This window comes from Aythya ferina (genome assembly GCF_964211825.1).
Source record: "Aythya ferina genome assembly, chromosome: 9".
In the NCBI taxonomy this organism is placed as follows: domain Eukaryota; kingdom Metazoa; phylum Chordata; class Aves; order Anseriformes; family Anatidae; genus Aythya; species Aythya ferina.
This window is the reverse complement of record NC_140305.1, coordinates 24145012-24157446: the sequence shown is the minus strand read 5'-3', so window position 1 is coordinate 24157446 and position 12435 is coordinate 24145012. Positions and strand designations below refer to the sequence as shown.

Sequence of the window (12435 nt, the reverse complement as noted above, 5' to 3'; positions counted from 1 at the left end):
TGCCGCACACTAAGAGACACTCTGGTGCAAGCAGTGCTGCTGTGGAGTTGAGCAATGATTTAAACAGAGAGTGGGGATCGTGCTGGGGCTTCCTTTGGCACTGTATGGCTCGGTAACACCCCAAATAGCAGCCAAGGTAGCCACACGACCTGGTGGCTCCAGGGGCTTTGACAACTCTTTGCTGAGAATTTTTTGGAAAAGCCATTTCCTCCTGGAGTCAGACAACTCTCTTTTCTCTATAGACATCAGCATCTGTATTGCATAGGATTGGAGAAGGAGCCCATCCACAGGTCCTTGTCTTCCCTGCGTGTGGCCTCCCGCTGCTGTCCCCACATGCCGTGACACTGTCCCCTTGCCTCTGTGCCATGAGGCACCACAGGTGGCAGAGTTTCTCTGCTGCCACTTCCAAACTGGCTTATGTCCAGAAGAGGAGGGAGAAAATGGCACCTTTAAAATTTGAGGCATCTCTTCTGTTGCTTAGAGCCGACTTAAGGCATTTTTCACGTCCTGAAATTCTTCCATCTTATTTGAATATTCTTACTGAAAAATGGGTCTTTGGAAACAAATGTAGAGCAAGCGGGAAGCTCCGAGTGTGTCAGTGCCTCCCTCATGGAAATTGAAGCTGCTTTTGGTTGCCTTGCTGGCTGGGCAGGAGATGTGCAGCCTCGTCCTGGGATCAGATCAGACAGCAGGGCCAGGTGTGTCCTGGCTGCTGCTGCCTGGGCATCAAGAGTCAGTAGCAATGAAAAAAGTTGCTTCTCTTTTTAGCACATAGTCAGTGCAGCAACTAGTTGTCTGCTGATGGTAGTACAGGGTGAAATGCCTCCTACAGCAGCTTTTGTGGTTAACTCTTCCTTAATGTCTATGACAGATAACTGAATTAATATTAATATTGCTAATATAAATGTCATAGATTTTTGCTGACATCAGTGGATCCGGAGTCTGATGCCTTCCAGGGAGGATCAAATAATCTTTCTAGCTCCTCGTGGCAAACATAGTACATCCCTGCTGTTAAAATATATATAGATGCAGTCATGTACATACTCACGTACATACGTGCAGCACAATAACAGGTTCAGATGATCGATCTTATTTTTATATTCAGCGTGCGAATAGGTGTGGGTGTGTGCTAACATATTTTGGCAGGAAGTGAAACGTTTCTCCAGAGGCTGGGGATATATGCTGAACAAAAAAGAATATTAATTTGCCTGAGTAAAAGAAGAAGTATCTTTAGAGAGGAATTTAAACTGTCTTATGCCTTGTTGTTTACTCTGTATGTCCATGCTGCAGTCTTGCAGAGCCTGTGACTCCTATCTTTTAGTGCGTCCTATGCATGAGGCTGAGGAAATCAGCTTGAAAGACAATTCCTCTTTTTTAATCAATAATAGCGGGGACAGACAAAAAAACAACGGGCAAGTGCCAGTGGGGCTGCTCTGTTTTTCCCTCCTTACCTCGGCAGATCCTTGAGTGCTTTGCTGCTGTCAGATCAAAGGGTGGCTGTACTTCAGTCAGCATTGCAGCTCTCAGATCTTCTCTGCCTCTTGCTGCAGTCGTCGGCTTTCGCCAATGCGGGACGCTGTCAAACCAGCACTGTGACCGCCAGGGAGAGCGGCGCAGGGGACGGGAACAGGTGCATCGATGAAAGCTGTTCCGTAAGGCTGTAAAAATTACAGGATTGTGTGTTTTTTACCGATGTTCATATATTTGAAATGGGCACGTAGCTGAGGTGTGAAGTTTGCCTCGGTTGATAGTCACAAAGGCATTTTTGGCCTCGCAGAACCTTGGCTGCTGATTGCACGCTGACCATGATGAGATAGGTGAGGAACTTGGTCGTGCTGTAATCCTCTTTACTCACCAAGTTTTGTGCATAGTTGTCCTCAATATTTTATTCTACGTGAAGTCTGTTCTTTAACTGAGCTTGGCTTACGTTGCTCCTAATGATCAGATCATTGCGATCTGATCGCAATGATCAGATCATTGCGATCTGATTCATTCATCCTCCCCTTCAGGTTATGGAGCATGCACAAGCAGAACAGAAATGCTACCTTTGGGTTTGGTTGTTGTTTTTTTTTCTCCTATATTTTAAGAAATTCATCAGTTTTTAAATCAAACCTCCCCTCGCCAACACAAGCGCACACACATTGCACCCTCGAATATGCCAGCGAAAGATAGGGCCAAATCTGTGGATTTATTGCGCTAAAATTCCTGTCACAAAACCGTTTCCATATGGCTCCTCTTCTGCTCGGGGGTTTTTACGCGCTGTGTATGAAGTGTGAGTAAATCCTGCTGTTCAGCTCGCTTCCAGCTCCCGCTGTGTGCAACCAGTGCTTGGCCTCCAGGCCTGGCCTCCCCACATGGCCGCTGGCAGCCCCAGCCCACTCCTTTCTTCATGGCCTCCCACCTGCTGGCTGTGTTTTGTCCCCAGGATTAGCAAAAAGAGGCAGAAAGGGAGAGTGCTGGTGGGGACAGGGCACCGGGAGCCTGCTCTGTTCTCCAGGCCAACTCCAAGCCTCTTGCTGCTCCTCTGCTGATGCTGGACTTGCCGCAGAGGCTGTGGTGGTTGGCTCCATCGCGCCATGGGGCTGATGAGGGTCAGGCACCCACTGAAGGCAGTGGTTCATCACCAGTAATTACTGAACAACGGAGCCCTGTTTGGAGCCTGTTTGTATGCTGGTTATCTGCATTTAGGATAGTGTAAATCGAAATATAATGGCCCGACCTCTGCAGGAGAGCAGCTGTGGTCAGAAAAAGGAATCTGTCTTACAAGAGGAGTTTGGCTGGGAAAATGAAGTCTGAGTGGGATGCTTTCATCCCATAAATACCTTTGCGAGTAAACACCTAGGAGAGAAAAGTGCTAGTTAAGCTGATGGACAAGATTTTTACAGGAACAAATGAGCCTAAAGTGGCCATGAATACATTTAGGTTGGCAATTAAAGATGTTCTAAACAGAAGAGGTGGGAGGAGGTGAGCCTGGCTGGTTTTAGTTTCCAACCAGAAAGGATGGCTGCTGTAGTGCTAGTTTGGACGGAGAAACTGCAGGATCATGAGGGGGTTTACTACAGCAGCCACGGCTGTGCTGCAATGGGAGCCACCCCACGGGCTGCTCGGGGGCTGACTCGGCACCCAAGCACCCCATGAGGCAGCCCAGAAAAACTCAGGCCTGGCAGGGTGCAGCCGGCCCTGCACAGCCACTGCAAGGGATGGAGACACAGCAGCAAAGTGCTGAGATAGAGGCTATAGGTGAGGGGTGTATAGGTGGGAGTTGCAGTGGCATTCATGCTTGCATAAGGGATGTGAGCTGTACAGGATGCCTGCTGGAGCAAATTCTTCATTGGGTTACCTAGGAGTGGTAGGAACAAACATCTTTCACAACCCATTCTGAATGTCCCATGTATAAATAAACAGTTACTACCACCAACTCTCCATCTGCCAGGGAAGGGAATTTGAATCCTGACCACTTTATATTTTCTCCAGTGTAAAGTCACGGTTGCCATGAGCAAGCAAACTAGTTTGATGAGACCCAGTTCTCTTTCTTTTGCTGCTCTAGATAGGTAGGACTGGAGAGCTAGACTGTGTCCTTTGCAACCTTGCAGTGTCTTTCTGGAAGGGTCTGCAGCACATGCAGCACGTACACTTTATCAAGCACATTGCTGCTATCCCAGATCAATGCATCCACGTGGCTTTTTCAGACAAGATTCCTGGATGTCCTAAGGCAGCCAGGATAATGAATGGTTTTAAGGTTTTTTGTTTGTTTGTTTGTTTTTTGTCTTACTTTTTTTTGGCCAGTGTTTAACAGCTTGGGATAGAGTTTCATAGGGTGGAGTCTGTTACCCAATACTGTTAGCAAGTCAAACAGTAAGAGCCAAATGTGTTGGAGAAAGAACACTAATGAGTTGTTTTTAGCTTTTCTTAAAACCTGCCTGTGACAGCAAGGAACAGATATGTCAGAGTAAAACAAAAGCAAGTAAAACAAATCAATCTGTGGTTGCTTTATGTCCTGAAAATCTCTTTCCTTTACAAACTTTTATCTTGTCTAAGGACTTCCAAGGCTGCTATTTTTATTCAAATTACTACATTTTACTACCGAGTACCCTATAATTTGTTGTTTGCTTGTTGTCATGTCACAGATTATTACAAGTTTTACTCTATGCTGCAATCATTCTCAAATTAAAGCTTTGGATGCTCTGAAAACCTTTATAATATGTAGGTTTAACAGATGCTGTTTGATAGTGATTTCATTTAATTTATCCAAATAAAAAAAAAAAAGAATCAGCAAATAACTCAATATTTCATATCAGCCAGGGAACGAGTTCTTGCTTGAAGCTAAATCCTTTGTAGACAGCAAACTGTTTAACTGCAGAGCCGAGTTGTCAGCTTTGAAAGTGTCACATAGGATGAAGTGCTGCTGTCCCTCGGAAACCTATTTGCAACCTATCGTGTTGAAAGCCCAACAGAAAATTTCAGTTCTAAATCCTTAACAGTGGTATTATTTTATATTATCATGTCAGACACTCAGCCTGAAGACTTGAATGGTTATGTTCTTGAGATGCCAGGAGATGAAACGAGGGGATTTGAGGCATTCTGGGGCTGTGTCCTCTGTTGCCAACAGTGGCACAAATTTCCACTGGCTACATGGAATGGGAAAGCAAAAATTGGAGGATGTGGGAAAAAAAATAAAAAAATAAATGTCTCTATATAAAATATAGAGTCTTTTTCTCCTAGCCAGTTCTTCTACTTAATTCTATATATTTATTTATGGGGTTAGCCAAAGGAAGAGCCAAGCTGCAAGGTCTAGGGGAAAACACCTTCAACTGATGTTGACTTTCCTCCCAGTGCTCATGTAGAAATTACCTTGCACAGACCTTGAGATAACCAACGAAGGAGATGTCAAGCTGGAGGCAAGTGAGGAATACTGGTCAAATGTTTCAAAGCAGACAGTAATTAGTAAAAAGCTAAAAGTGAATTTCAGTTTTAATTGTAAGGAAATAGCTTTGACTTTTAGAAAGCTTTATTTGAAAATAAGCCGAACTCTAGGGGACACATTTTCAAAGGTGTCTTCCAAGTTTGCCTCTCTGATGTTATTCACCAGTGTCTTGGTGAAACTAGCACTCCATGCTCAACCTTGTGCAGAATATCAGATTTTGGTATGAAATCTCTGTCTCTTAACCCAAACCATCCTGTCTCTAGGTCAGTTTGTATGTGTGCAAAGCCTTTGGGCAGGTACATGCTTCCAGCAGGTATGCATTCCAGGAAAAAGCACGTAAACCACAGTGAAGGCATTGAGGTGGAGTCTTCTGCAGGTGCTCTATAAATGTGTTTCTAAGTACTTGCCACTTAGAACAGCTTATCCTTGAAATAGTATGTTGTTGTTGAAAAAAGTAAAAAATCTTGACGTACAACATTAATGCCGTATGTTTTTAGACTGAAAGAAATCTTTTGAGGGCTCTTCAGTGTGTACTTTCTGTAGAGACTTCTAAATACACATTATTCTGTGGCAAACTCCACCACTGTATGTGTTTATTGGTTCACATGTACTGGAGTGCTAATTGCTATTGTTTAGAGCAGCTCTTGAAATCTGCTCAGTTATGGCAAAATAAGGACGAAATGTACTTTTCCTGTCCCGCTTCCAAGGAATAACACAACCACAGTTGCCCACTGTTTAAAGTGCTGCTGCTCTATGGAAAATGCTGTCCAACAACAGAGAAAATAGCACACAGGAAAACAATGGATTTAACTCCACACTGACTTCTGTCAAATATTTTTTTCAGTCTAATCTTTTACGGCTACCGTAATCTCAGTTGTTAGCTGTAACGATGGCAGGTAAGACCATTTTCAGGCACAAGTGTGACCTTTAAGTTGACAGTGTGCTCTAATTGGTTTCAGTGATAGACCCCTGCACAAGTGGGAATGGAGGATGCTCACAAATCTGTCAAAATGAGAGAGGAATTGCCAAATGCGAGTGTCATCCAGGGCATTATCTTTCTGCAGACAAGAAGTCCTGCTTAGGTAAGAAAATGTGGACTGTTTCTTGGGAAGAAGGGTATTGTTCTGTGCTCTGGCTTTACTGAGCTTCAAATGGAAAGAAATATGTTGTACAAATATATGTTTTGAAACAACATTACATTTCTCCTTGTGATATTTGCATCAGCCAATTGTCTTGGGGGACCATTTTAGTAATGGCAATTACTGTGTGATCTTTTCAATCATAGTTTCTAGGAACTGGATTTGTGGATGCTGTAGTGTTATTCCTGTAGTGTCCCTTTAAAATAATGCCCCAGATACAGTTCCTGGAAAACTGGTTCAAGTAACACTGAACCAGGTCACCGAAAACCTATTTGGAATTCAAAAGGGCTTTTTAGCAGGAGAACTGTTTCCATATTCATAGAGAAACTACTGTGAAGAAAGAAATCACGAAGTCTTAAGATTTCCAAAGAAAGGAGCTTAAAAAGTTGAATTCCAAAGTCCTGTACTTAGGCTGGGATTTTCAAAAGGATCTAAAGCATTTCTGCCCTGAAATGCATGGGAATTAGAGACCAAAATACTTGCTTTTCTCTTTTTAACATAGTGCTTCGAAGCAAGGGTAGTTTATCAGCTTAATGTATCTAAAGTATCCCTAGACTTCACTGTGTACAGATTTTTAACAGCCTTGTCAGGATCAGGGTGCGATGCTGATTTCAAACTCCTCTTTTGGAAATCTTGGCCAAAATTTTACCACTATTTAAATTGCTGTGTTATCTGTACAGAATGCTGGCTGCTTTGCAAAATACTTCCTGCCTTGATGTTTTGCTCAGTTTTCTGTAAACCCTTCTGTGAGTAGCACTGCACACCTTGGCAATTCCAGCCTTACTGGGATTACTGATACAAGGAAGGTTACCAAAAAAGTAAAGTATTTCCAAGTAGCATCAACCCTTCACTGACGATTGGTAGGTGGAAACAGCGGTGATTTTAATCCTAAAGTCAGCATGTTCCTTGTTTTGTCTTGGATGCACATTGACAGTTCTGCTTATTTACGTATGAACTAAAGCAGTAGATAACTTGCAGCGTTATATATCGGAACAAATTTTCTTCCTGACCTCATGGTCTTGAAACGTTAGGCATCATTTCTAACTGTGAATATACTGTGAAACAATTGTTTTTTGTTTTTTTTCTCCTAGAAATTATTCAAAGCAGTTTTTTGTTTTTGTTTTTTTTTTTTTTTTGCCAAATTCAAGCTGGTATTTGACTATCTGGAAACCAAGCTAGAAGGAGACAGAGGGCAGGGAAGTGTCAGGGGAGCTGATGCTTTAGTGATTAGCTGTATTTACGAGTTATGAAGAAATATGTGCAGGATGGTGGCTGTGGTATGGTTTTCCAACTTTTTTTTTATTATTTGAAAAGCAGAAAAAAAAAAAAAAAACGAAAAAAAAAAAATAGAGGCATTTGCCAACATTTTCTACATGTAAAGTGGCAATTAATTACAGAATGAGGAGAAATAACCCATTTTATCCTAAACAGCAGCTACACACATTGCAGCTTCGGAGCAGCTGCCATTCAGCCTGAAATTTTCATGAGTCAGTGTGCGGTGTTTGCACTGCCTGGGGCCTCTTTTTGCAAGTAAGCTGATTGCATTCATAAAGCTACTCGTGTTCGAGTGCAGGGGGCCGTGAGCATGGGACTGATTACAGCACATATGGAGAGAAGAAACTGTCGGGAAGCAGTTTGCTGTGGGAAAGGGTGAGGAGCTGCACACCTGACAGCTCCGTCCTGGGCGCGAGACGCTCTGACCCGGGATCGTCGCAGTGAATAAATCGCATTTTGGAAGGCAACATCAGGACAGGGTGGGAGCAGGAGGTCGGGTAGGTGTGTGCCGTGTGGCTTTACACGGAGGTTAGTGTCTGCAGCTGCACCACATGGCAGGAGTAGTTAGTATAAGGCGTATCTTTTTTCCTTAAAAATATTTTCATGCTCTTCAGCTGAGATTTTAGGAAGATGGATGCTTTTAATGGCATTTAACTCCAAAATGCAGACTACTGAGTGTAAAGCTGATGAAGGGACTGTTTGACAGAGCATGTACAGCTCCTCACCATTTCTACTTTCTCACACATGGTATGAAACTCCTCTGATGATGGGAGATGCCTCCCTGCTGGACTTAAGCAGAAGAAACTTCAGGATTCAGGGATGTAACAGAGAGGATCTGTCTCCATCATACCTGCCACGATTTAATCCAAATCATTTGACATTCAGGAAATAAACAGATAATTCCTGCTCCATTAATTTAAATATAAGGGCTATGAGGACCTAGTGATAATTTAAGGGTAGTAGGAGTTAGGACGTTTTTCCATGTTCTTCATGTGGCTCCTATTACCATTGCTCTCGTTATAGGAAAAATCACAAGCTACTTTGACTGATGCTGTAAATATAATGTTGGATGTTGTAAATATTCATGTGGAGAGGCTTAGACAAACAGATTAATTTGGAGAATAATGCTGTGGGCTCAGTCCTCCTGGACTCATCATTTGTCGACTAACATCAAGACGCTCTTTTCACTGGACATTTGGAAACACAGCCATGTGGGTGTAGGGAGATATTTTTAATTTTAATATCCAAATGTCTCTGCCTTTCTCTCTGCTTCCTAGACATTGACGAGTGTGCAGAAGGGAGAGCCAGGTGTGCTCATCGTTGTGTGAACACTCTGGGATCCTTCACCTGTGCCTGTAATCCCGGCTTCGAGCTGGGGGCTGATGGAAAGCAGTGCTACCGTAAGTGACAGGTTTCCAGCTATGCATTTCGGGCTATCTTATCTGCAAACTGCCGTGCTTCATTTTTAATTCAGTTGGATTAGCACTCCCGGCAAAATAAATGTATGCAAAAACTCCAGCTTAATATTATTTTCTTCATCTTCTGCTATTGCCATTTTTGCAAGTTGATACGTTCCTAAGCCTCTGTTCACAGACCTTAATTACTGCATTTCAAAGAGCAAATATCCCTGTTGGTTTATCTTCAGAGCCTGGTGAATTCTGTTCCAGTGCTACCAAAATATTGCTGTTCTGTGAAATATATTCATTCCTGCCCTCCTTCTTCCAATTTTCTTACATATTGGATCTGATGCAGAAGAAAACCGAGATGACATTCTGTTCTTGTCTTCATCTGTCTAGGTTTACTTATGTTTCCCCCGAGACTGTTGACAGTATTAAGTAGATGCTTAAAAACGGGGAAAGAAAAAACAAGATTTAGGATGAAAAAAATAATATTTGCACAACTAACATTTCCCAAACCAAAGCATCAGGGAGCCCCGTTGTGTTCCCCACCACGCAGTGGGGTATCTCAAGCAGCGGTGTTTTTCTTGAGATGGGGACTGGCTGCCTGCGCTGCTCGCTGAGAGGTTATCCCTGGGCTGTCCTTGAGGGTAAATTTAGATTAATAAAGGAGGTGTTGTGGAAGAGCTGGTGTTATTATGGACCTAACATAAGCTCGCTGGAATGCAGACAAAAGTATGACCTGTTGTAGCAGAGGTGGGCAGCGATCGTTCAATCTAATAATACCCTGCAAGAACTTTCAGCAGAATTTCCTTCAGAAAACATACGGCGTGCCATAGAGGGAACGCGTTCTTCAAGCATATGCATGTAAGAAGTATTTAATAAGGATAAAAATCAGTTTGAAAACATCCATGTACATTGAAAACAAAAACCAATTATTTGAGAGAGGTCCTGGAGAATTATTTCATGGGTAATGGGGATCTGTGAGTAGTGCAATGGCAAAGGGAATGCCATTAGTACACAGATATGAAATGATCTATTACGGGCATAAAAAAAAAAAAGTGGTTTAGACCACTTAAGTTTCATTGTGATTTTCTGATCATTTTTTTTCTTGATGCTCAGCACATCTCCATGGATGGCGATTCTCTGTGCCTTATGTGCAATATTATGGAGCAAGCAATCAAAATAAAAACGTTCTGTGTATATTTATGATCAGGATTATCACAGCGTTTAAGCGATTCGCAATCTTTGTTTATTTTCTCATTTCCCCGGTGGCACTGGGGAAATCCTTGTTTTACAAATGAAGAACTAAGACAAAGTAAATGACGAAGTTAATGCATTAAGTCAGATTCTGGGCTCTTAAATCCCAGTTTAGCATGCTGGACAGTAGGCTAGATTTCTTCTCCCTGATGCAAATAACCACAGCATGGATGAGATACAGCCTTTCATATATGTTCCCTGAATTTATACCCTCTTCTAAGTAGACTGGAAAGCACAAAAAGGGAGAACTACCAACTGAGATGTATCCATGAGCTGCAGAAGGGGGCAAATGCCATCCATCTGTACCAGATCTACTGTTTGCTGCTCCATTCTGGGACATTTCTGGAAGTACAGTGGCTCCTTTTGGGGTGGAGTTTCTCAGCTCTCCTGCACAGCATGGAAAATTCCTCTCTAATTAGCCCTCTAATAAAACAATGCAGCTAATTCAAGAGAAACTTTATCACTGAGCTTATAGCTTATTTTCTTCCTAAAGAAATCATTGAATGGAGCACCTGGATGGGAAGGAGATGGACAGATGTTCCGTTTCCTATCCGGGGGTTTCCACTGGACCTTGCCAAAACGTCTGAGGTCTGTGCAGCCCCACCACGTGCCGGCAGGTGGGGAGATCTGTCAGGGCGACAGCATCATACCGGCACTGTCTGACTCGTCTGGGGGACAGAGCCTTAACAGAAGTGCTGCTGTGCTGCAGCTAAAAGCTGCTTTTTGGAAAGCACAGGCAGGCTCAGTTGAGCTGAAGCACCTGAGCCCCTCAAATATTTCCATCTCTCCTTTGGGGTGAGGGCAGAGCTCACTGCTGCGTTCAGACACAGCATCAATCTCAGGACACCTGTAAACACTCCTGTAGCCGGCAGATTGCTTCAAACCTGCGAGCCAGCTTCACACTGCCAAAGTCAGGAGCATCCACTGTTGGGACACAGAGAGACAAATACTGAGTTCAGTGGCTCAAAACCACGCCATTCCCAGGTGTAGGTGCGAGCTGAGTTTATATTTCCTGCTACAGCAGCTGGTTTATGGATGCCTTTTTATGCAAGGCTTATTCTCTAGTGACTCTCCTCTTGCGCTTGCTTTTTACCATCCCTTTGATTTGTTTCTCTGCAAGGCATCGAAATGGAAATCGTGGATAGCTGCCAGAACGACAACGGCGGCTGCTCTCACCACTGCGAGCACACAACGGCGGGGCCGCGCTGCTCCTGCAACGATGGCTACATCCTCGGCTTGGACAGCAAAACCTGCACAGGTAATTTACACCCTGGCAAAGGGGGTGCACAGCAGAGCTGTTGCTCGAGGACATCCCTTCCCCTCCCATCCCTTCCCTCCTCCTGCAGGATTTAATTAGTGCTGTCGTCCGGCACCTCTCAGCCACTGCTCCAGCTTGCCTTGCTCTGTGCTTGCTCAGGTCATTCATTAGGAGGGGAGGGAGCTCTGCTTCCCAAATGGAAGAGGGCACTGGTGCAATTGCAGGTGTCGTGGCCATGTCTCACTGTGTACAGCTGAGGCTGAGGGGTTGTTTTCTGTCCCTTCCTCTGGCTGGCTGGCTCTGCCTGGGAGCATCAGGACCACTTTTCAGGAGTGTTCCCTGTGCAAACCCTGCTGTGCGTTATGGAAGTTGCTCTGTTTCCATCAGATGCTCACTGGTAAGGTTGCACGCCTGGCTGTGGGCAGTCTCACTGAGGAAGTGGAAGCAATAGAGTTACAGTTGTTTTTATTTCAAGAAGAGCTTAAAAATTCTTTCATCTTCCACACGATTTTACAAGGTGATTTTTTTGTTGTTGTTTACGGCTTCTGCTGTGCAAACTGTATCTCATACTGGTTGAGGCTCACTGTCACTGTGCCATTAAAGTTGTAAAGAACAGCCAAGAAGAGAGGAAAAAACAAACCAGGAGCAGGCATCACAGAACAGCACAGACAGACAGGAGGAGAGGTAGCAAGCAGGAGCTCTGGTGGATGCAGAGGCACTACGGACAAGAAGTCTTGCAACAAGAAAAGCCCGGTGCAGGGAGGATGAACAAGCAGGGCAGGAGGGAAGCAGAGCTCTGGAAGGGGGGCTGATGCTGGAGCTGTAACAATGAGAGAAATGAAGGAAGGGAGGCAGATGTGGATCCTGAGCTGACAAGAGCCTGGTGGGGTGGGGTGGGTCATTCAGTCCCATTTCTGCACACAAGAGGAGGCAGAGCAGCGCGGTGACCTGCTAATGGAGATGTCAGAGGGAGAACCGCCTCGCTGGCTACAGCCAGGGGAGGGAGAGCAGAGGTGAAGGGCTTGGCAGGGCTGAGGAAGCGAAAAGCTGCTCTTAACAGCAAAATTCTTCCTTTTGTTGGATGCACATTGTGCATTCCTGCACAGACAATGGGCTGTTAATAAACCCCAGAGCAAGGTATCGTCTGACAAACTGCAGAGAAGCTCAGCTGGTGACATTTCT

At 44.1% G+C, this 12435-nt stretch overlaps 1 protein-coding gene across 2 annotated transcripts in view; it reads left to right on the top strand.

Moving 5' to 3' along the window:
- The window catches only part of LOC311441740 (uncharacterized protein), a 227804-nt gene that overhangs the window by 128393 nt on the left and 86976 nt on the right, over positions 1–12435 (top strand). For both annotated transcript variants that reach the window (XM_084530218.1, XM_084530219.1), the window contains exons 7-9: positions 5884–6006; positions 8616–8738; positions 11116–11253. In XM_084530218.1, the coding sequence (XP_084386344.1) occupies positions 5884–6006; positions 8616–8738; positions 11116–11253 (384 nt within the window). The remainder of the gene's footprint in view (positions 1–5883; positions 6007–8615; positions 8739–11115; positions 11254–12435) is intronic.